The sequence below is a fragment of the Lepidochelys olivacea genome, assembly GCF_965140295.1.
Source record: "Lepidochelys olivacea isolate rLepOli2 genome assembly, chromosome: 6".
NCBI lineage: Eukaryota > Metazoa > Chordata > Testudines > Cheloniidae > Lepidochelys > Lepidochelys olivacea.
The window spans coordinates 101,493,692-101,517,107 of NC_140416.1; the positions used below are offsets into that span (position 1 = coordinate 101,493,692).

Genomic DNA, 23,416 nt, shown 5'->3' on the forward strand with positions numbered 1-23,416 from the left:
AGCCTTTGATTGCCTTGTTTATCGTTTCCTCATTGGTACTCCACAGTTATCAATGGTATTGGTCAGCGTCTTAGTTCTAGAAATAGGATTTATTCATTAACTTGTTCTTTCTCTGCTGTCTGGATTGGCAGCAGCTGATCACGAAACAACAGGCCAAATTCATCCCTGGTTCAATTCCACTGACTTCACTGGTCCAAGGGAGAAGATTTTTAGAACTGACCTTTTAATTTTGCATTTGCAATGTGGGCCCAAGTGTTCCCTTGTGTACAGCAAAGATTTGTACATGTTAGTCCCTAATACCCAAATTAATGTAAGTGAATTTTGACCCATATGCCTTATATAAACTCTGGCTTTTTCTTTACCATTTCTTTATGACTCAGTGGGACTATATGAAAAATCCAGAAGAGACCTCTGTACTATAACAATTTTACACTAATTAATATTTTTGGCCTAAACTACTTGACATTGTCCCTGTCAGTAATATTTCATTTTAAATCATGACCTAGTTTTATTACAGAGTATCTTGAGATGCTAAAGTCAGATTAAGATGCAAATGTCACCAAAGTTCAAGGGAGTTTTTAATCCTTCATTTATATCTAATCTTTTGATTTACACAAAACACTCAATAGATTGCAAGCACCTCAGGACAGGGAATGAGTCTGCATCTGTGTCTTGCATACTGCCAAGCATACTGATTGCAGTTGACATATAATGCACAATATCGTGAAATCAGTGGTGGATTAGCTACTGGGCCAACGGGGCCCATGCCCAGGGGCCCGGCCAATTCGGGGGGCCCTGAAAAATGGGAGCCCCTGAGCTCTGCCCCCTCCAACGCTCCAGCCGGGGAGCGGATACAGGACTTGGGGGCTTGCCCCGCTTTACCCCTCCCTGCTGCTCCAGCCAGGGAGCAGGGTTGGGACACGGGCTTGCCCCACTCCATCCCCCCACCCGGTGCTTCGGAGGGAGTGCAGGGTCAGGACGCAGAGGCTTGCCCTGCTCCGCCCACCTGGAGCTCCTGCCAGGGAGTGGCAGGAGCGTTGGGCAGGCAGAGCGGGGCAAGTCCCCGCACCCCAACCCCACTTCCTGGCTGGAGGGTGGGAGAGATGCGGGAGGACTGCAGGTAGAAGGGGTAGGGAGGGGCCCCCACTTGCTCTGGTTCGGGGCCCCATAACATCCTAATCCGTCCCTGCGTGAAATAAGGAAGATACAGGGCCTGATATTCTGCCAGTTTAAGTCAGTCAGTCAGTCAATTTAAACCAGTCAGTCAGTCAATTTAAACCACTGAAGATCTCACCCAAAATATAAAGTGCTCACTCTAAACCTGAACACACTAAAACAAGGAAGATCCTACAGCATGTGTTATTGTCATAGATTCCTCCCATGGACTAGAGGGAAATTAGTTTCAACCTCAGAAACAAACCCATTTGCAGCTGGTAAAACGGAGACTCTTCTAAGCTACCAAAAGGAGGTTGGCTTACTTTCTGGTTTTCCTTTGAACCCAGGTTAAAAGGGCTCTGATTGCTTTTCGCTGATCCTTCACTGAAACAGACATGCTTCTCTCTATATTAGGAGTGCTCGGGTGAGATGTGTCTGAGTCAGCCCCACTGGGCCCAGATGACAGGCTGGACGAGGAGGAGTTCCTATTGAGGTTGCCTGTCAGTTCTTTAATCTGCATTGAAAAAGGTAAACCACAAGGTATTTCAATTCGATACAGACATTCAATCATCCATAAATCCTGCTTTCAGGAAAAGTAACTCTTTTGTTTCCTCTGAAATTCAGTTAACAGTCTAATTATAGGTCTGTGCATTAAAGAATTCAGCAACAACTACACCGACCAGAATAGACCTAACTAGCAGCACCCTTGTTGGCAGTCTCAACAGAGATGTTAAGACTAATGGGCAAGGATTCATGCAGTGTTGTTGTAGCCATGTCGGTATTAGAGAGAAAGTGGGTGAGGTAATATCTTTTATTTGACCAACTTCTGTTGGTCCAAGAAACAAGCTTTCAAGGTTACACAGAGCTCAGGTCTGGCAAGGATACAGATATTAGTTTACAGGCCTGGTTGAAAATTTTAAAACAAAAAAATTGTCCTGTGGGAAAATGCGTTTTCATTGAAATAAAAGATTTCTGTTGGAAAAGATAGATTTTGGTAGAATTTCCTGTTGAGAAAATCTAAATGAAATGCTAACCAGAGGGGATGGGTTACTTTGCTTTTTAATAATGAGTTCTTCAAGATGTGCTGTCCATATGCATAATAGTGCACTTCAGGTTGTGCATGTGCTCCATGCATCCAGAGCCAGAAATTTTTCTCTAGCAGTGTTCATCTGGGCCATGCATGGTCTCCCCACACTCCACACCATGGAGATAAAGGAGGCAGCCAGACCACTGCCATCTTAGTTCCCTCTCTGCCACCAGTTCCAGTAGAGGGTGAACAGGCAGTGGGGAAAGAGGGTGGGTAGTACACTGCAAATGCCAAAGAACTCAAGTGGCAACAAGGTGAGTAACTGGTCCTTCAAGTGATTGTTCCTATGTGCAGTGCACAAAGAATGTCTCGTTCACGGAGATGGGTGCCTGAAATCCTATGACACAACAGATTGCAGACTGAACTGCCCTGCCCAAAGTAGTATCAGAAACAGCTGCTTCCACCAGTGCATATTGTCTAGCAAAGGTGTGAATAGAACTCCAGGCTGCTGCTCTTTAGATGTCAGTAGTAGGGACAACTTTAAGGGAAACTACTCATGCTGCCTGAGCTCTTGTCAAATGTGTTCTCACATTGCCTTTGAGAGGGATATTGTTCATCTCATAGCAGAGTAGGATGCATCCGGAGATCCATTATGCCAGCCTCAGGGAGAAAATGGCCTCTCTTTTCATTTGTTCCACCAATGATACAGAGAGCCTAGGAGACTTTTGAAATGATTTTGTCCTTTGGGAGGTAAAAGGCAAGAATTCTAGGCATATCCATTGAGAGTCACACCACTTCTTCCCTGTTACAGTGAGTTTTAGGATAAAGCACCAGTAGCTGGATACTTTGGTTAAGATGAAAGTCCAACACCACCTTCAGAAAGAACTTTGGATGCAGTCTCATGGATACTTCACCCTTGAGAAAAACTGTATTGAGAGGGGGGTCTGCCAGGAGCCCCTGATATTCCCTAACTCTCCTGGCCAAAGTGATAGCAACTGAAAATTCTACCTTCATAGAGAGAAGTAGCAGACAGGAATCTAGAGGCTTGAATGGCAACTTAGTCAGGGATGATAAAAAAAGTTAAAGTCCCAGGCTGGTACAGGTTTAGCCACTCTTGAAGAAATGAAAAAATTACGGGGTGAGAAAAAACAGAATAGGTAACTACCAGTGGATGAAAGGTGCTGAGGGCTGGCAGGTGTAATCTCAGGGGAACTTATAGTCATCAGCCAAATAGGCTTTTCGAACTACAACTTCCATCCAAACACCATGCCCTCAGATGAAGCATGAGTGGGTTGGTGTGGTAAATCCTTCCCTAATTCTCAGTTAAAAGGTGAAATATGCTGAAGATTCCTGACATATTGTTTAATGATTTCTAGGAACCCTTCAGGGCATATTCTGGAGATGGGCATCAGTCATAGTCATTTCCAACTCGAGGATTTGGATTGCAGATCCAGTGGAGGAGCTCTGGATACTGGAGGAGATGGCCACAACCTGCCTCTGCTAGTTGATGGTACCGGTGCAAGTCTGGCTTAACTGCTACTCAAGGTTGGGGGTGAAGAGAGATACCATAGGGAGCTCAGTACTAGCTGAGGTCTCAGTACTTGGTGCTGGGCTCTGGAAAGCTGAGGGGATTCTGGTTCCAGGAACAGCAAGAGATCATCTGGAGCCAAGAAACAAGCCAAAGTTGATTAAGTCATTTCTGTAACCCAAGTCACTGCGGCAGATGGCACCAGCAGCACTGATTTTGTAGATTTTGGTGCCCAAGTTCCAACCCTGGTACTGGAAGGTGCTGCAGTCTTGCCCTTCAAAGAAATCCCAGTATGATCCTTCCCAGTACCAGACCATCCCGCTGTGGAGCATGAAGCTCCAATGACTTGGTTTGGAATGTGGACTTCTGCCTCTTCTCAGAGGGCTTGGAAGGAGAACCTTCCCTCTCGCTGTTGGGGAAGCCCCTGTTTTCCTTCCCACTTGTCTATCCTGACTCTGCTCTCCAGAGTCTCTCTGAGCCAAAAGAGGGGTGGAAGTCTCGGAACCACCCTGGACTGAAGAAGTGGGGCCTCTCCTGCCTTCTTCAGGCCAATACACAGGCAATCTATATGTTCAGAGGGAACCAAACTCCTAAAACTATCCTAAATAAGTATATTAAAAAACAAAACTAAACATAGACATTTTTTAAAAGAAACTATTTGCAGAGAGAACCTGAAGAAATCAGCATGGGCATGGATGCTCCATCTCAAATCACAAGAGGTGAGAAGGAACTAAGATGGCAGTACTCCGGCAGCCCCCGTTGTCCCTACATTGTAGAGGAGGAGGAAAGTGGGGGTGCATGTGTGGACCAGATGAATACTGCTAGGGAAAAATGTCCAGTTCTGGGTGCTCGGAGCACATGCATGACCTGAAGTGCACTACACAGAGAAAAATCATTCAAGCAGAACAAAGTGTTTCATTTTGGGTCAACATTAACTTTACCATCTGCCTTAGGCCTGGTCTACACTAAAAATTTAGATCAATAAAGCTACGTCACTCAGGGCCGTGAATCACAATGCTGAGTACTGCAGCTGTGTTGATCTAATCCCTGGTATAGGCAAGGCTAGGTTGATGGAAGAATGTTGGCATTGACCTAGTTACTGTCACTCAGAGAGGTGCAGTTCCTACAGTGACGGAGTATGCCATTGTAGCCCCCGTCATGTAGACAAGTCCTTAGCAACTGTGTTGCTTCACTGTACTTGTAGTTCTAGGTCCCTCAACCCCCATTCTCCCCTCTGGGCCCTGCCCCCTGGTTAGGCTACACCTTCTGTGATGCACCAGTTCCCCTCTGTAGCGGAGCTGCTGCAATGCATCCCACAATGCTCAGCCTCAGGGAGAGACCATGGTGCATCTTGGAAGATGAAGTCGGGCTTCTAGACTTGTAGATCACTACTACAGGGGATACCTCTCGATCAGGGTTGTGATACTAGGTATAAAACTGATGTAAGTTAGAGGAGAATCAATCCCCCTGTGCTTTATTTCTGGTCTGTATGGATATAGGTCAGTATTCTGCTGGAACTGAATGATTTTATAGTTGTAGTTTTCTTGTCATTACAGCATATAAATGGTTTTACCTGAAAAAACAGGATTATATTCCATATTAGTCCAAGTACCAGAGAAGAGTTTCCATCCGCTATTTCTGCTGCATCAATGCTAACCAGTTTTACCTACAGAAAAATAGGTTATAAGCTTAAGGGGATGTGTATATACGGATTACATAAGAAACACACTTTAAATGTAGAAAATGCATCAGCTCAAAACCCAAGACAGTCACAGAACCCTTCTACATCCCAAGAAAGAGTCAGTTCTTGGAATGTGCTAACAAAAAATTGTTCTTGACTCAGTAACGTTTTTTTAAAACCAGTCCATAAAGGCATCAAAAACTGCACACAGTCTCCAGAGCTGTTTTGGACACTCTTCGGAGGTGTCTGCCCTAAAGTCATTACAAGGAAAATTACTGCAAAAGTTAGACATCATAAGGAATTTATATTTACTGGCCTACTCCTTTCTTTAAAGGCCAGCTGGGCTGCCAGATTTCTCTCATCTGCAGGGAAGATGCTGTTTTTATACACTCCCTATTTCCCAGCAAGCTATACCAGGAATTAGGGTTATAAATATGGCTGCTGTGAGGGACTACAGGTCCCAGCCCCACCCTGTTTTCATGGAGCTCAGAGAGGAGAGGAGAGCTTGGAACTACCAAGAGCCAACCTTGTCTCTTACCATGAAGGAGATGGGTAAGCCCTAGTCCACACTGCTCATTTCCAGCCTCAGTCCCTATAGCCAGGGTCAGCAGAGCAAGTGTAAACCCAGTACCACTTCCCTGAGACTTTACTTCCTCCCCACCAGTGCCAGCATCTCCTTCCCTCTCATACTGGTATTTCTTCCATACAAACTTGCAACAGGCTTGTTCTGGCTCAGAAGGATTCTATTTATAAGCCTCAAATGATTTGCATATCTCATTAGGCTTTCTACACTTACAGTGAGGAATGAGACCACTTCAAAATTCAGACAGTTTGGATTAAATACAGTATAAACTTGAGGGGAGGGTAATGTGAACTGAAATCACTTTCTGTGCAAAGGAAAATAAAGCTTCCCAAGACTTCACTTTTCTTTTTAACATGCATCTCCCTTCCTCACACTTTACCATATGGCTTCTTAGAGTTTAATCACTGATCTCCGACAAGATCAAATAGAATAATTGCTGGGTTTGCCTTATCCTAGGAGATCCCAAAGTTCCCACATTGTGGTTACTTTCACATGATAACACCAGGATATTATTCATTTAGACAACACTGCCTTGTTGTAGGCAAAGTAGCATAGCAGGAAGCAAGGAAGTTGTCAATATTGCAAATGACCCTCCGACTGAGTTAAAGCCGAATATATAGTCTGTATTTATCACTCAGAAATGTCATTCATATGAATCACTTTATCCCACTATCCTACAGAATTGCAGACTGTGACAGGTTCCACCCCATTTGTGGTTTAATAAATAAACTTCTAGTTCCATATAGCCAAGACATTTTGCCAACATTTTCATCACCACCCTTCACTCCCAGTTTGGTTTAAGCTGAAATAAGATTAAAATAGCATTTTAACCTGTGGTATACAGAATAGTTTGCTATCCCAGTAAGAGGACTCCTCTAGCTGTCATACTTCAAGATTCAGATTTGCTTGCAAGCCACAAAATAGATGGTATGGGACAATTTTTTAGACCTATTGCATTTTTTAAATGTCAGTTTGTCTCAGCTGGGATCTCTCAACTGGCGTTTACTGTTGGACTGCTTCCAGTATCAGCTGCTGTCTATCACTGCTGCTTACCTTTGCCAACCCATCCCTATACAGATGGCATTCAGTTGTAAAGTTTTAGCCACCTACGCTCTTATGGAAACAATCAACATAGATTGGACTGTCAAATTGGTACTCAGTTAAAAAGGCAAATTGTGCCTCAGGAAAGCTCTCCCCACTCTGCTCTGCCTTTAGATTCTGTACGTGGGTTACAGACTATGACATAGAATGACCCTTAGCAACAGGGAGAGTGTAGAATGTGATGACAGCAGCACACGTAGAATTTAGTGCTATCAATGGGTGGAGCAACATGGGAAGAGGGGTGTTTTCAGTCCGCCCCTGGCTGCTGACTGGGTTTGTGACTGAATTGTAGGGCTTGTGGGGGTGGACATTAGAAAATGTGTGTCTGAAACTGCTGCCCAAGAGTGTACAGTTTCATAGAAATCCCAACATTTCTCAGTGTTTCAACATCTGAGATGTGGAGCAGTATATTTATTTTAGGGCCAGACCACCCCCTGATGCAGGGTTTTCCTCTGTAGGGGACTGGAACACCAGTGAATTCAGACACAGTTTCTGCCTGACAGTCCCCCCTCACATCCTATGGAGTAAGATGGAGGTTTGCCCACCAAACCCACAGATCTTGGGAAATCCACTGAAAGCTATGTGCCTCCACCCCCAACCCAGGTCTCCACTGTAGCTCCTCTCCCCCGCCCATTTCTCCATCTGGAGCGGTTTTGGAGCACAGAGGAGAAAGCAAGCAAGATACTGTTGTTAGCCAGGATGGGCTTACTTGTGTATTTATTGCAAAGCTGGAGAGGGATGACTTCACAAAGATGGGTAATCTCACCAGCCACCCCTCTTTGTATCCGCAAAGCTTAAAACCCTGAAGAGACATCACCGAGGAGCTGCCATGGGGTCAGTGGCAAAGGAGTATACTGCAGAAACAATGTTTTCTCCCACAGCCCAGATCCTCTCTGTTCATGGAAGTGGAGGTGACGGTCTGCAGATCTAGCAGTCCTTACTGAGGCAAAATACTCATGGGCAACAAATCCCACTAAAGGCAATAGGATTTTGCCTTAATAAGAACTAAGGACTGCATGATTTGGCCTTTCACTTTCTCAATCTAATCACATTCTGTGGTCTGAATAACGTACATTAAACACAGAAGAATTAGGGCACTGAATTTACTGTTTAAAAACGGTGTTTGTTTTAAGAAACCTGTTGTACAGGCTTCTATTATCTCACTCTTCTTGTATACACACTGATTGTCAAGAGCTCTTTCCTTTCACCCAATGGCCTGTGATGGGATGTTAGATGGGGTGGGATCTGAGTTACTACAGAAAATTCTTTCCTGGGTATCCGGCTGGTGAATTTTGCCCATATGCTCAGGGTTTAGCTGATTGCCATATTTGGGGTTGAGAAGGAATTTTCCTCCAGGGCAGATTGGAAGAGGCCCTAGAGTTTTTTCGCCTTCCTCTGTAGCATGGGACACGGGTCACTTGCTGGAGGATTCTCTGCTCCTTGAAGTCTTTAAACCATGATTTGTGGACTTCAATAGCTCAGACAGAGGTGAGAGGTTTTTCGCAGGAGTGGGTGGGTGAGATTCTGTGGCCTGTGTTGTGCAGGAGGTCAGACTAGATGATCCTAATGGTCCCTTCTGGCGTTAATATGTATGAATCTATAATCCTCTGAGTTCCATCACTTAATAGGAGGCCACATAACTCCATATTAATTTGTCTCATCTCATGCCTACTACTCTGTGCATATAGCCACTGGAAGAGAGTAACATGGGGCTCAGGGTGACAAGGTGATTCCTGTTTAATTTCTTTTTTTTTTTAATGAAACCTATTGCGCATGCTACTAATGTGTTGTCTTTAAATATACAGAGCCTGATCCTGGTCTCAGTTACACTGCTCTAAATCTGGAGTAGAATATATTTTTCAAACCAATCGGGTTACACTAGCATAAATGACAGCAAAATTTGGCCCAATATTCAGGAGTGGGAGATTTAGGGAAATGGCTCCTGGGCAGCAGTGGAGTGGAACAGAAGAGACACAGTGTCTGGGAGAGCAGAGGCACAGAACAGCAAGGTGAATTAGGATGGTGGTTGTCATAAATATAAAGGGAAGGGTAAACCCCTTTGAAATCCTTCCTGGCCAGGGGAAAGCTCCTCTCACCTGTAAAGGGTTAAGAAGCTAAAGGTAACCTCGCTGGCACCTGACCAAAATGACCAATGAGGAGACAAGATACTTTCAAAAGCTGGGAGGAGGGAGAGAAACAAAGGGTCTGTGTGTCTGTCTATATGCTGGTCTTTACCAGGGATAGACCAGGAATGGAGCCTTAGAACTTTTAGTAAGTAATCTAGCTAGGTATGTGTTAGATTATGATTTCTTTAAATGGCTGAGAAAAGAATTGTGCTGAATAGAATAACTATTTCTGTCTGTGTATCTTTTTTGTAACTTAAGGTTTTGCCTAGAGGGGTTCTCTATGTTTTTGAATCTAATTACCCTGTACGGTATCTACCATCCTGATTTTACAGGGGGGATTTCTTTATTTCTATTTACTTCTATTTTTATTACAACTCTTCTTGTAAGAAAACTGAATGCTTTTTCATTGTTCTCAGATCCAAGGATTTGGGTCTGTGGTCACCTATGCAAATTGGTGAGGCTTTTTATCCAACATTTCCCAGGAAAGGGGGGGTGCAAGTGTTGGGAGGATTGTTCATTGTTCTTAAGATCCAAGGGTCTGGGTCTGTAGTCACCTAGGCAAATTGGTGAGGCTTTTTACCAAACCTTGTCCAGGAAGTGGGGTGCAAGGTTTTGGGAAGTATTTTGGGGGGAAGGACGCGTCCAAACAGCTCTTCCCCAGTAACCAGTATTAGTTTGGTGGTGGTAGCGACCAGTCCAAGGACAACGGGTGGAATATTTTGTACCTTGGGGAAGTTTTGACCTAAGCTGGTAAAGATAAGCTTAGGAGGTTTTTCATGCAGGTCCCCACATCTGTACCCTAGAGTTCAGAGTGGGGGAGGAACCTTGACAGTGGTAGACCAGTAGCAGCTGGCTTCTAGCATAAAGTTAGCAGCTGTAAATTAGTAGCTCCACTTAAATTAGTGACATTGCACTAGTGTACGAGTGGCATGAGAAGAAAGTCTGCTCTTATACTGTTTTGATTGCAAAAGTTATGTATTTATTATCTAATTTTTCCAGATTTAATTTTCTCCTGCCTTGGACTCATGATCAGCTGCGGCTGCAATTTAGTAGAGAAAGGCAGAACTTGTGATACTTAAATACTTTTAATCAAAGAAAAAAAGAAAGAAGTCAATTATTACCTTCAAAGTAACTGAAATCAAGGCACTTAGAATCAATTCAGTAAAGCTTACTTGAATTTCTAGTTATTTTCTTTTAATATTGGTCTCCTGATCCTTTAATCCTATTGAACTTTTACGTTATAAAATGAAAACATAATCCTTGTTTTTTAGACTCTGTAGGTGTTCTTCTGCATTTTTGTGTGGTATTTTAGCCTCGCTGTTGAAAAAAGCCACAACTTTTTTCAGTCAGTGCACTCCTCTTATGGACATGCTGCATAGAAAATTAGGTGCAATTATATTTACAACAGATACTGAGGAAAGTACGAAATTGAGACCAAGCTTTGGAAATACTTACATTACTATCCTCCAAAAACTTCAGTGCTTTAGCTATGTTGTTCAACCGAAAAATACGATGGGTTGAGGACTTATATTCATGAAGCTAGAAAACAGAAATACACTTTGTTTTAAAATGCAGACTAGTGATGAACACTTCGGATTATTTAAGTGATTTGTTTAACATGGAGAAACAAAGCACAGAGCCGATCACAATGGTCCCTTCTGGTCTCAGAATCTAAGAATCTCTAAGACATTGTGCATGTATAAAAACCAACCACCGCTGCCACTTTCCCCCACCCCACTGTCTTCACTTCAGTGGCTGGCAAAGTGATAGAATCAGTCATGAAAAAAGGCCAGTGCATAGCTTAGTGGGTTAATCATTTAGGCTTTGTCTGCACCAGTGTTTCTCCATGACTGGTTAGTGGACTAGCGCCAGACCCTGCAATCTCCCTGACACAGTTTAGGAACGCAGTGAGTCAGTCCCCGGTATCAAAAACGTTGAGAAAAACTGGTCTACACTATATCTTTTAACCAAGTTTATAATTAGTTAGTGGCATGACTGGTTCTAAACAGGTTTTGTCTGAACATGACATGGTTAAGACTTAGTTAATAATCATCGCAACTAACAGCATTTCACCCTTGCCCGAGACCTATGGCTTGTTTTCACTGCTAAAAAAATCCCTAACTTTTACCTTGAGGTAACTAATGAGCAGGAGCTATCCCAAGGTAAAACACATGAAGCCCAGGCACGGTAGTTTTACCATGAGGTAAACAGCCAGGGGTTGACCTTGGCACGTTTATCTCATGACAAAACTAAATGCCTTGTCTTCACTGTATTTTTACCACACACACATCAGTTACCTCAAGGTAAAAAACCCACCTTTGATAGCAGCGAAGCATGAAGGCAAGTCACTACCTGCCCCATGGCCTTGTAACTCCAGTCTGGTGCACTGTTTTTTGTTATGTGGATAGACTTCTGCCTGTGTAACCAGTTTGGCCAATTCTCTTTTCTCCAGGCTATCTGTGCAGTAGGACATCCTGCCACACAGGTTGCTCACGCCATTCTGTGTGCATGCCCTGAGGACCCCTATCCCCTGCTGAGTCAGTGTGAGAGAGCAGCACACATTTCCCCAGGCTGCACTAATACATACTCAGTTAGACAGGCTGGTAGGTGTGGACACACAAAACTGGTGATGCACAAACTTCAGTGTGCAGACAACTCTCATGCTTCTGTACCCAATTCAGATGGAAGTTTCACCAGCTGATTATGAGAACACAATTACACCTGTAATGTGGAGTGGATCATGGGGCCAATTTCTACTCTCACTTACGAAGCAGGGTTTTATCCACATAAGAGGGGCAAATCTGGTACTTAGCAAGTATGAACAAAAAGACCTACCAAGCAGTTAAAATGGGCAGAGGATTATCATCTGTTATTGAATAGAGACTGGGAGTAGATGGGTCATTACACAAAGTAAAACTATTTCTGCATGAAGAAAAGGAGGACTTGTGGCACCTTAGAGACTAACCAATTTATTTCTGCATGTTTATTCCCCCCCTCCACCCCCCACTGTTCCTCAGATGTTCTTGTCAACTGCTGGAAATGGCCCATCTTGATTATCACTACAAAAGGCTCCCCCTCCCCCACCCCGCAGTTTTCCTGCTGGTAATAGCTCACCTTAAGTGATCACTCTCTTGTTACAGTGTGTATGGTAACACCCATTGTTTCATGTTCTCTATGTATATGAATCTCCCCACTGTATTTTCCACTGAATGCATCTGATGAAGTGAGCTGTAGCTCACGAAAGCTTATGCTCAAAGAAATTTGTTAGTCTCTAAGGTGCCACAAGTCCTCCTTTTCCTTTTGCGAATACAGACTAACACGGCTGCTACTCTGAAACCATCTGTTATTGATTGCTCATGTCTATAGCAGATGTTTCTATTTTCCAGGCACTGGGAACTTTGTACACAGTTTTTCAAGGGAATAAATGCCAGCAAGGTCAAAATCTGGAAACACATAGCTCCACATACCAGATGGATTGAACTAATCTGAACCAAGGTATCAGGGCTGAAACCAAGGGCTACTTCAGAAAATAAATCACATGCATTAAGCCACAGATCTTTTGGTTTAGTGAAATCTACAAAAAAATAAAACCGTAATTTATAAATTAAAAAATACAGCTCTACCAAAAATACTTTGCCCCTTCCACAGTACCCTCCATTTGAAGATGATCTCAAGGCACTTTACAAACATTAATAAAAGCTTCACAAAACTCCCGTGAGGTAAAGGAGTTTATGCTGGTCCCTTAGCAGTGGGGGTAAGTTAGACCACAGGAGGCCAACGCACAGATAAGGGAACTGTATTGGGTTCACTGATGTGACCCTCTCCCCCACTCTGTTGTGCGAGGAAGAATCTGGCCTATTATACGTTCACACATGTACCCACACAAGGATAATTCCATACTATGAACAGGTTTTTCACCCTTGTATACATACCAGATTTTGCCCTGACAGGACCTCCAGCAAAGCCATCAAGATTTTCCCATCTTGAATATCAACAAACAAATCTTTCACTTCCAGAGGAGGATTGCACTGTGAGGAAAGGAAGCAGTGTTACCTGGACAGTGCTGGATAATCTTTTAAGAACAGCACTTGGTAAATCATCATTATTTTTGAAGGAAATATGTGGCACTTTACAAAACAGGATGGTTCTTCTTCTTTACTATTTGTATTACTGTAGCACAAGGAGGCTTCTTATAGAATCACAGAATCGTAGGACTGGAAGGGACCTCAAGAGGTCATCTAGTCCAGTCCCCTGCACTCAAGGCAGGACTAAGTATTATCCATCCCTGACAAGTGTTTGTCTAACCTGCCCTTAAAAATCTCCAATGATGGAGATCCCACAACCTCTCTAGGTAATTTATTCCAGTGCTTAACTTCCCTCGCAGTTAGGAAGTTTTTCCTAATGCCCAATCTAAACAGCCCTGCAATTTAAGCCCATTGCTTCTTGTCCTATCCTGAGAGCTTAACGAGAACAATTTTTCTCCCTCCTTGTAAGAACCTTTTATGTACTTAAAACTGTTACCATGTCTCAGTCTTCTCTTCTCCAGTCAAAACAAACCCAATTTTTTTAATCTTCCCTCATAGGTCATGTTTTCTAGACCTTTAATCATTTTTGTTGCTCTTCTCTGGACTTTCTCCAATTTCTCCACATCTTTCCTGAAATGTGGCACCCAGACCTGAACACAATATTCCAGCTGAGTCCTAATCAGCGCAGAGTACAGCGGAAGAATTACTTCTTGTGTCTTACTTACAACGCTCTTGCTGATACGTCCCAGAATGATGTCTGCTTTTTCTGCAAAGTGTTACACTGCTGACTCATATTTAGCTTGTGATCCACTATGACTCCCAGATCCCTTTCTGCAGTACTCCTACCTAGCCAGTCATTTCCCATTTTGTATGTGTGCAACTGCTTGTTCCTTCCTAAGTGGAGTGCTTTACATTTGCCCTTATTGAATTCATCCTATTTACTTCAGACCATTTCTCCAGTTTGTCCAGATCATTTTGAATTTTAATCCTGTCCTTCGAAGCACCTGCAACCACTCCCAGCTTGATATCGTCTGCAAACTTATAAATAGGATATATTTCTACCCACTGTGGGCTCTGCTCTGAAGTTCTTCCTACACTTCAGTCAAAACTCTTATTAGCATCTATGGAAGTTTTACCCAAGTAAGGACTGAGCTAAAACTGAGGGCCAGATTCTGATCTCATTACACCAGTATGTTGGAGTCAATAGAGTTATTCCAGATTTACATCAGTGTAACAGAGACCAGACTCTAGCCATATAGACTTCTGGGCTCGGCCCTACATAAGTACTGGATAGGCCAAGGGCCAGATTCTGATCTCTTATGCTTGTGTCACTCTAATAGTCATCAGTGCTGTTACTCCTGCTTTACTTGGGATAAGGAAGATTACAGTCCAGGCCAATGACAGTATTAGGTTGCTTATGCTGTAAAGTTTCCCTCGGTGCCATTATATTTCCCAGTATACGGAATATATTTAAAATGACATGGCAACTTCATATATAGCAGCTCTCCTTTTCCTGTAAAGCCCTCCAAAGGGAACCAGCTATTCCACCCTCAGAGGTGTCTCATGATGTGTGCACTGTGAGGCACACAGCCAAATCTGCTCACTCCTTCAGAGTCAGTCCCAGCTGCAGAAATTACCCTCTGTTTGGGCGTCACTTTCTCATTCATCCCTAAGGAGCCACTTCTTTGGTTGGCCTGCATACTACTGTTTGATTAAGCATGGCTTCTGGCAATTTGGAACTGGGTCTTTTTGTGAATAGTCTTCCTCCCATGCAGCCAAAAAATACTATTCAACTCTACCCATGGGTCAGAGAAAGATATTAGTTTTTAAAGCAATAACCCACTTTGAACCAAAACCTTCTTTTATAACTTCCAACACAAGAAGGATCAAAACCTGCAATGTGCGGAGCATCCACAACTCCTCCACTACGGGGGTTGTGAGTAACCAGCTGCTCCCAAAACTGGGCACATACCAAGGGGAGCAGTGGGGGGAAAAATGTTTAACTGGCTTCAAGACTGAGCTTGCTAAGTTTATGGAGGGGATGGTACGATGAGACGGATTACAATGGCATATAGCTGATCTGCAACTGATAGCAGTGAATATCTCCAACGGCCAGTGATGGGACACTAGATGGGAAGGGCTCTGAGTTACTACAGAGAATTATTTCCCAGGTGACTAGCTGGTGGGTCTTGCCCACATGTGCAGGGTCTAACTGATTGCCATAGTTGGGGCTGGGAAGGAATTTTTCCCTGAGTCAGATTTTTCAGAGACCTTGTTTTTTTTTTTGCCTTCCTCTGCAACATTGCTCATGGGTCACTTGCAGGTTTAAACTAGTGTAAATGGTGGGTTCTCTGTAACAAAGTCTTTAAACCATGATTTCAAGACTTCAGTAACTCAGCCAGAGGTTAGGTGTCTGGAGTGGTAGGGTGAGGTTCTGTGGCCTGCAATGTGCAGGAGGTCAGACAAGATGATCATGATGGTCCCTTCTGACCTTAAAGTCTATGAATCTGCACAGTGGAAAATAAGGACACAACAAGTCACAGAAGACACTTGAAAGAAGTTTTTTGTATCTGTAAATGCAAAGCAACAAAATATCCATCCTTTAGTGATAATCCCAGTTTCAGGAAATCTCACCATCATCATGAAGTGTTCTGGCAATGCTATCATTCAGTTAAATATGTTTACTTTGACAGTTTCAGCAAACCTAGCATCATCAACAGCAGACATTGGCTGTTGTCAAAGAGCATTTTGCTCTGTTGCAGCAGGGGAGAAAAAAATTGTAAGTAATCCAGAGAAAACACTCCACGTGCCTGTAACGTTCCTAAGACTTCATGTGCTTGGTATGGCAGAATTAACAGCACCCCGCAGCCTTTTCATGATCTAATTCCTTTTGTAAATTAAAGAACTTTTTCAGAAGCCAGATGCTCAGCAAGCGATTCTGACAGCCTTCAAATTGCAGTTAGTTTAAACTCCTAAAGTCTAATTCACAAAGGAATTACACATTTTCTATTTATAATGTGGATTGTTCCCAAAGATCTTTCGGTCAAAACATCACTGCTAATCTTATTCTGTATTTCCAATGAGATTTAAGAAGATCCTTTCATTTCTTCAGTAACATACACTGCAAAACTCTTAAAAAATAATATATTTAGTGACTTATCTGAAAACTCTTTACATATCACATACCTACACCACCATTGAAATGCAGCCACCTCTGTCAGGAATTGTGGCAGCTGGACCAAAAACTGCACAAAAATACAGCACAATCCCGCACTTCCTGAAGTTTGGCCATTGACTCCAATGGGGGTAGGATTAGCCCCCTCAGATAGACTCTTCAGGGCAAAGACTTAGTTGTGTGTCTTGTGCTGCACTGAGCACACTGTTGCCACATCAGTAATAATAAATTCCTTTTCTGCAACCTTCCCACATTGAGTAGCGCTTACTCCTGAGAGTAGTCTGACTCTCAATGAGACTACTCAAGTAAGAAACTACTATTTAAATGTGAGTAGGAATTGCAGAATCAGATCCAAAGCACAGTGTGCGTGTCGGGGGGGGGGGGGGGCGTGAAGAGACACAGAGGAGATTGAGACAAAGGGCTTAATTATGAAAAATACCATGGGGTCTTTAATATCTACAGAGCACAGAAAAGACTTCATTTTAAGGTCTCATCTTACCAACCCTCAAATAATAAAATATGAGGAACTTAAATTATCAACCTGAGATGAAGGGTTAAGCCATGTTCCAAGGAACGAATGTATCTTAAACCTGGCATTTAGAACTCTGATTTGCTAATCCAATTTGAAAAGGACACTGTCAAATTCCTATTTTGTATTTCCCAATGTGATGCCCAGAGCAACCAAACCACACACATTTATTTCTCCGTTATTTCTTTAGATTTAAAAAGACAATAAAAATCTCCCACAAAGAAATTTCCGTGTGCCCGAACGCTAACAATTAATTACATTTAATCACATAATGACCACCCTGCAGCATTAAATAATCATACACATGTAACAAATAAACTCAGTCAGCCAATGAATCAAAGCACCAGAAAAGCGCCTTTTACCCACACAGGAACATGCCCTCAACTTTCCCCACAAAATAAAGAAAAATTTCAACTTTGCTATTTATTTTCTTTTAAAATCAGAATAATCCTGAATTTCCAGAGTCTTTAATCTGACACCTTTTAAACTCTTTTTGCACTGTGTTGTTCTTACATATCAGTATACAGCCAGTTTCCACTTTTCCTTCGCACCACAGATGTGTAATTTTAGCTTTAACTCTTCTTTTGTTGACAACCATTTTCTTTTCCGGAGAATCATTCTTTTCAGGGCTCCAATAAAGTATAACCTAAGGAACCAGTCCCGCAAAAGGAATGTAGTAGGATCAGGCCTATATTTTATAGAGGTACACGCTATCCTAAAGCTCTTTACAGTAACAGCATATATAAATAACACCAGGAGGTACATGAAATCAAGAAATATGCCTGGGTAAGGCAGAAGTTACGTTTTCAGCAAACGGGTGTGTATATATCTTAGCATGGAGATATTTATGGAAGATATATGAACAGTTTTTATTTTTACAAATGGACAAAAGTATTTGTTGGCCTTACCTTCTCCAAATGTAGATTTATCCACCTGGTAAAGGTTCTCTTCTGCACGTTTTCCCTCTCCACTACAAATAAGAAAGTAGGCGATTTATTTTTCAGAAGAGGAAAAATTCACAGCAGTTTCTAATTCATTAAAAAATAATAATCAAACCCCATATAATAAAGAAGTTGTGTGGCCAGTGGATCACACACAGTACTGTGAGTCAGGAAACCTTAGTTTGATTCCTGGCTCTGACATGGGGTATGTCTACACTTTTAGTTGGGGGTGTAATTCCCAGCTCAAGGAGGCATACCTGTGCTAGCTCTGATCCAAATAGTGTGCTAAAAATAGTGTCACTACAGTAGCATGAGGGGCCAGCCGCTGTGAATACAAAGCCATTTGAGACAGTAGGCACGTACATAGGAAAGCTACAGCTCTTAGGGTGACTAGACAGCAAATGTGAAAAATCGGGACGGGGGTGAGGATTAATAGGAGCCTATATAAGAAAAAGACCCAAAAATCAGGACTGTCCCTATAAAAATCAGGACATCTGGTCACCCTAACCCCTTTTGCCACTCAGAATGAATCCCATGGACTCGGCATGTGACCCTGGGCAAACCACTTACGCCTACATTTCGAAGCATATGGGTGCAAAACCACATAGACCCAGATTCTAGCAGCTGATTCATAAAGGTAAACCCTTCTGTGTGCACAGAGCTCCATTTCAGTTAATGGGGCTCTGCACAAGCACAGTTCCACTCACACAGATCAACTTGTAGGATAATCAGGACCCAGACACACTCAGGGTGGCATATGCTCCAAGGTGTTTGCATGCGCAATTTGAAAATAGCAGCATAAAAACCTCTCTCTGTCTTCCCATCAATAAAAAGTGTAAGGATAATTATATTTAGATCTATGGATGAAAAACACTACAGCCTATGATGACGATGATATTTTTTTCTATTATTGCCATGATGAGATGTTGCCTGCTGCTGGAAGTACAATGTCAGCCTAAAATGGGTGCAGTGAATATAGGCTGTCTAGACACTTTATATGAGTGACAAATGGGAGTTGTTGACATGGTTCCAAGATGGGGAATATTGCAGTTTCTCTCCATTTTAAGCTTTCATGCCTGGGGTTAAGTGAAAGACTAGCCATTGCTACTTCAGTTATGAGCTAAACGGCTTTAAAAATAAGAATACATGCAACTGCTATGAAGAGGGAATTTTTGGTTTTGGTGAATGAAAGAATTAGAATGAAGCCTTTTCCCCTTTAAATATACTTTAGAGACAGGCTTTTGGCTAAGATCTACTGTAGTATGAGTTTATTATCTGACATTGGGATACTAAATCCTGCATGCAGTGAGAGATATTCTTGATTACCTAACAAGTGTTTTCCATTTCTAAATACTAGAAGACTAAGTAGTCTGAAGGTTATTAACTTTAAATATTTAAAACCTAAATTAACAACATGAACTAAATCTATTTCCATTAGGATAAAAGCAAATTTTAGTGGCTAAATTTAGCAGGAATAAAGATAAAGAGCCAGCTGGTGTGAATCAGCATAGCACCACTGGCTTCAACTGAGCTATACTAATTGACATCAGCCCTGGGTTTGGCCAAAAACTAACAGTAGTAGTAGAACCTAGCAGCCCGAGCCATGGACCAGGACTCCATTGTGCTCAGCAATGTAGAAACAGAACAAAATGATGGTCCTCGCCCCATCTCATAATTTAAAGTATAAAACCAGAGACAACAGATGGGGGAGTATAAAGAAACAATGAGACAATATCGGTCACCATGATAGGCTATGGTAGGAGTCTCATTATAAAAAGTTTGATTTACACATCTTTTAGGGAAATGTTCACATCTTGATTTATGCCATTGGATAAGACTCCTCTTCCTAACCTCTGAACTATTGTATTTTGCATCGAAATGCCAACTTCCCTCAAAGAATTAATTACTATTTGTATTGTACTAGCACCGACAGGCTCCAATTAGGATTAGTGTCCCATTATGTTAGGCGCTGTATAAGTACTTAGGAAGACACAGTCCTCGCCACAAAAAGAATTTACAACCTAATGTAAAAGGACTCAGCAAATAGTACATTTCCATATTGAACTAAAGGGACAGCATAAAAAAAAAAGTTATACTTTTGCCTGATTTCTATTTACCTACATTTCATTTAACTGAAAGAGATGAAAGAAAATATTTTCATTTCAGACATACCGTTATTCTCAAGTGGTTCTCAGCTTTCACTTAAATTAAGGAAATTTGACAACTTGATAACAAAAATGCCATATTAAAACTAGTTATGCTGTGTTTCAACTTACTTGAAGAGCATATCACAAATGTATTTAAATTATTTTATTTCTTTATGAATAAGAAAATAATAGCTAACCTACCTCCTGGGTAATCATGTCCTGTAGAAGTCTGAATTGTTTTTATTGGTCAGCCTAATTATGGGTTAAGAAATAGCTTCCATAAATCACATTTAAATATTGACCTTTTTGATCATTATAATTCAAGGGTCAGCAACCTCTAATGATACATACATTTGTTTTATTTTGATGTATAGGAATTGAGCTTTCAGTGAATTGTTTCTGTCACTGCCAGCCATTCAAGCCTTTTAAATCAGCTTATTTCTGTAAAAACTGATTTTATGAAGGACTGAATAAAAGAAATTCATTACCCTTTAAAGTGCTTTAGAAATCACAAAAAATGCCAAACCAATTATTGTTATTGGCTTTTTTTCCCAAAAAAATATTTCACAAAGTATGTGCACAGATTTTAAACAGCTCCTTACACATGAAACTGAAGGGTCACATTTATGGATTTAGAATATCAAAATACCATTTACTACCTGCAGGTCTCAATATAAAGTAGGGACAATGGCACATGCTTCCAGTGCCTTCCCCGCCTTTTGACAGCTAGTCAAGCACCAGAAATGGCATTATATATGGTCAGGAAAATTAGTCAACCCAGGCTATGTGCTGTCTGTCCTACATAGCGAGGGATGTGTATCTTTTTGGTTTAGAAAAGGACTGGAGATATCAGGAGACTAGATTAGTATTTTTCAATTCTAGTTAGGAAGACAACACTGTCAGAACAGTATTCCAGAATTTCTGCCCCAGGTAGTCCAGAAGCATACAAAAAGTCAGAGATGGGAAAAGGGCAGTTAACATTTTCTAACTCAGAAGAGGTTTCATTTAGGTCAGTTTCTATTTTATCCCAATCAGTTTGGGAGTCACTATTTCTAGGGTAAATAAAAGGTATTCTGCAGGCTGTATGTTACAAATGGGTACCTGCAAAAGTGAGCGTACAGTATGGTATACACCTAATTTAGCTATATAAATCCTGCGATGCATGCAAGTCTGGGTTACACATATACATGCAGGTGTGTGCACACAAATCCAGCTCATACATCAGATGATTTACATACTTAGGCATGCTCATGCTTTTGCCCACAACCATATGAAAATTCAGGACATAATTTCTACAGAGAATAATCAATGGGCACAGAACTGCTACGAGGAAGAACAGTGACCCTGACAGAGACACACTAATCGCCTATGTGATATTCCAGTGCTACAGCGTAGCAGTAATTGGACTGGGAAAAGAATATAACAGCTTATGCAGTCCATATGCTGATCTGGAGAATTAATGGGGGAAAGTTCCATGCAGGTATTTACGGACATGTGCCTTAGCTGTTTTTCTCCTTTAGTTTTGTGGACCTCCCAGTTTTGGTGCAACCTCCCCTCTATGAGCCTTCTTCATTTGTGAGGGTTGTAGAGACTCTATAAACTTTATACAGTTTCCATAAATCAAATGGAATCTTTTTTCTTTGCACCTACCATTGCGTAAAGGTGCAGAAAATCAGCCAAGTCTAAGATTTCTGCCCTGATGTATACAGTTTACTGAAATTGTGCTGGGTTTACTGGGCAACTAGAGAGCAATAACAGCATTATAAAAGAATAATTACACACACCATATGGCCAGCCTGCACACAAATCGAGTGCAAGTGCTGGAAAGGAAGAATGCCTGCTGTGAGGGCTGAATTTAGGGATATAATGTTAGATGGTAGTAAAGCTATAACATTCTGGTTTTGGTTTAACATTTGAGTTTCAGGGGTCAAGCTCAGCTTTGACCTTATCATAAAAGACAAACAAAAACTCAAGATGTGAAACTTTGACCCGCACAAGGCAGTGCTTGTGTTTTCAGAGAGCCAAATCTTGAGTCCTTTCTCAGGCAAGACCTCTATTCACCTCAGTGGGAAATGTGCCCAAATGAGTACTGACAGACAAATGCTGTACTCTAATACCATGTCCCAGTACACAGACTCAGTGCAAATATTATGTGCAATAACTGAAAGGGTAGGAAAGTCCCTAGAGGCTACAGAGAAACAGTGGTGTTATTGTAACCTTGGGAATTCCTCCCTGGCCTACAGCTACATCCTAGAGGATGGCAGGAATTTGATCAGAGATATTAAGTGTATGTTAATTATTTAAAACGTGTTGTATCTCCTGCTACTATGAGCCAGAAAACACATGCTACTATGGTGATATCTGTCAGATTGCCATCTTCCTTTTGCTAAACTGCATTCTGGGGTTTAAATCTTGATTCCAGTAGGAATCAATCAATGCAATTTTTCTGGTTCCCCTTGTCTATTAATGGCAGCGCCCCCATCCCCATCTTCTCCATCTAGGATTCCAGCCTTGAATCTATTCCTGTACTAATGTTTAAGGCCACTACTTTCTCCTCCTTCAAATCCCTCTTCAGAATCCACCTGTGCTGTGATGCCTACAAGAAATTCGCCCACTAATGGTGGCAACTGGAGATAGCTGTTTTGATTTGTTTTAAGTCCTCTTCTGTGTGGTAAAGCCAGCTATAAAACAGTCCTCTGATATATGGTATCAATGAGTTGGGCACATTGATGAGTTGTGAAACATAGAGAAATACCAGACCCTCTGATTTGAGAGCTAAATGCTTTTAGGTGTAATTAAAAATCATATTCTTCTATAAGACTAATTACATGTCCAATTGTAAATTAGGAAGCCCATAGGACCAAGTGAGAAAGTCACTAAGAACAGGACTGATGGCACCAATCAGCCATCAGGTGACAACTACCGATCTGAGCTGTAGCTGAATCAGCAAACTAGAGGTGAAAGGATCCCACTATCAGTCTCCTGCACCACCCACTCCCCCAAGCTCCGCTGAGGTATACTTTCATTTTGTGGATTTTATACTGTTTCACGTGAGAAATAAAATTAAAAATGCAAATGGCTGTGCTAATGAAAGAGGCTTTGCTTTTTTTGGTATAAACAGAGAATACCCTACACAAGGAGGTCTGGTTAAGGGGACTGTGGGAGCTTTAACCTTTAATGGATTTAAGGTAGAGTTGTAACATGTTTTTAATACACTCTAGTTGCATGTATTTAATTTCCTTTGTTTTGTTTTTTTGAATGGCAGCATGACGACCACGGATTGACATCATGTCATGACCTGGCCTTGATTATTTTCACCCTAATGACATATTTTAATATCATATGAACTCTCCATTCAGGTGAGGTAGTCAGGGATGGGGTGATGGCTGTATAAGCAT

General features: G+C 41.8%; 1 protein-coding gene and 1 long non-coding RNA gene across 4 annotated transcripts in view; one reads left to right on the forward strand and one right to left on the reverse strand.

Annotated features, from left to right (window-relative positions):
- The window catches only part of CLMN (calmin), a 99,689-nt gene that overhangs the window by 19,297 nt on the left and 56,976 nt on the right, over positions 1–23,416 (reverse strand). For all 3 annotated transcript variants that reach the window (XM_084632435.1, XM_084632436.1, XM_084632434.1), the window contains exons 2-6: positions 17,839–17,900; positions 13,134–13,229; positions 10,657–10,740; positions 5,284–5,376; positions 1,479–1,669 (exon numbers count right to left, since the gene is read on the reverse strand). In XM_084632435.1, coding sequence (XP_084488561.1) covers positions 1,479–1,669; positions 5,284–5,376; positions 10,657–10,740; positions 13,134–13,229; positions 17,839–17,900 — 526 coding nt within the window. The remainder of the gene's footprint in view (positions 1–1,478; positions 1,670–5,283; positions 5,377–10,656; positions 10,741–13,133; positions 13,230–17,838; positions 17,901–23,416) is intronic.
- Positions 9,290–23,360, forward strand: LOC311522878. Its single transcript, XR_014712201.1, has 3 exons — positions 9,290–9,346; positions 22,866–23,032; positions 23,284–23,360. It is a non-coding gene; the product is annotated as an uncharacterized lncRNA (long non-coding RNA).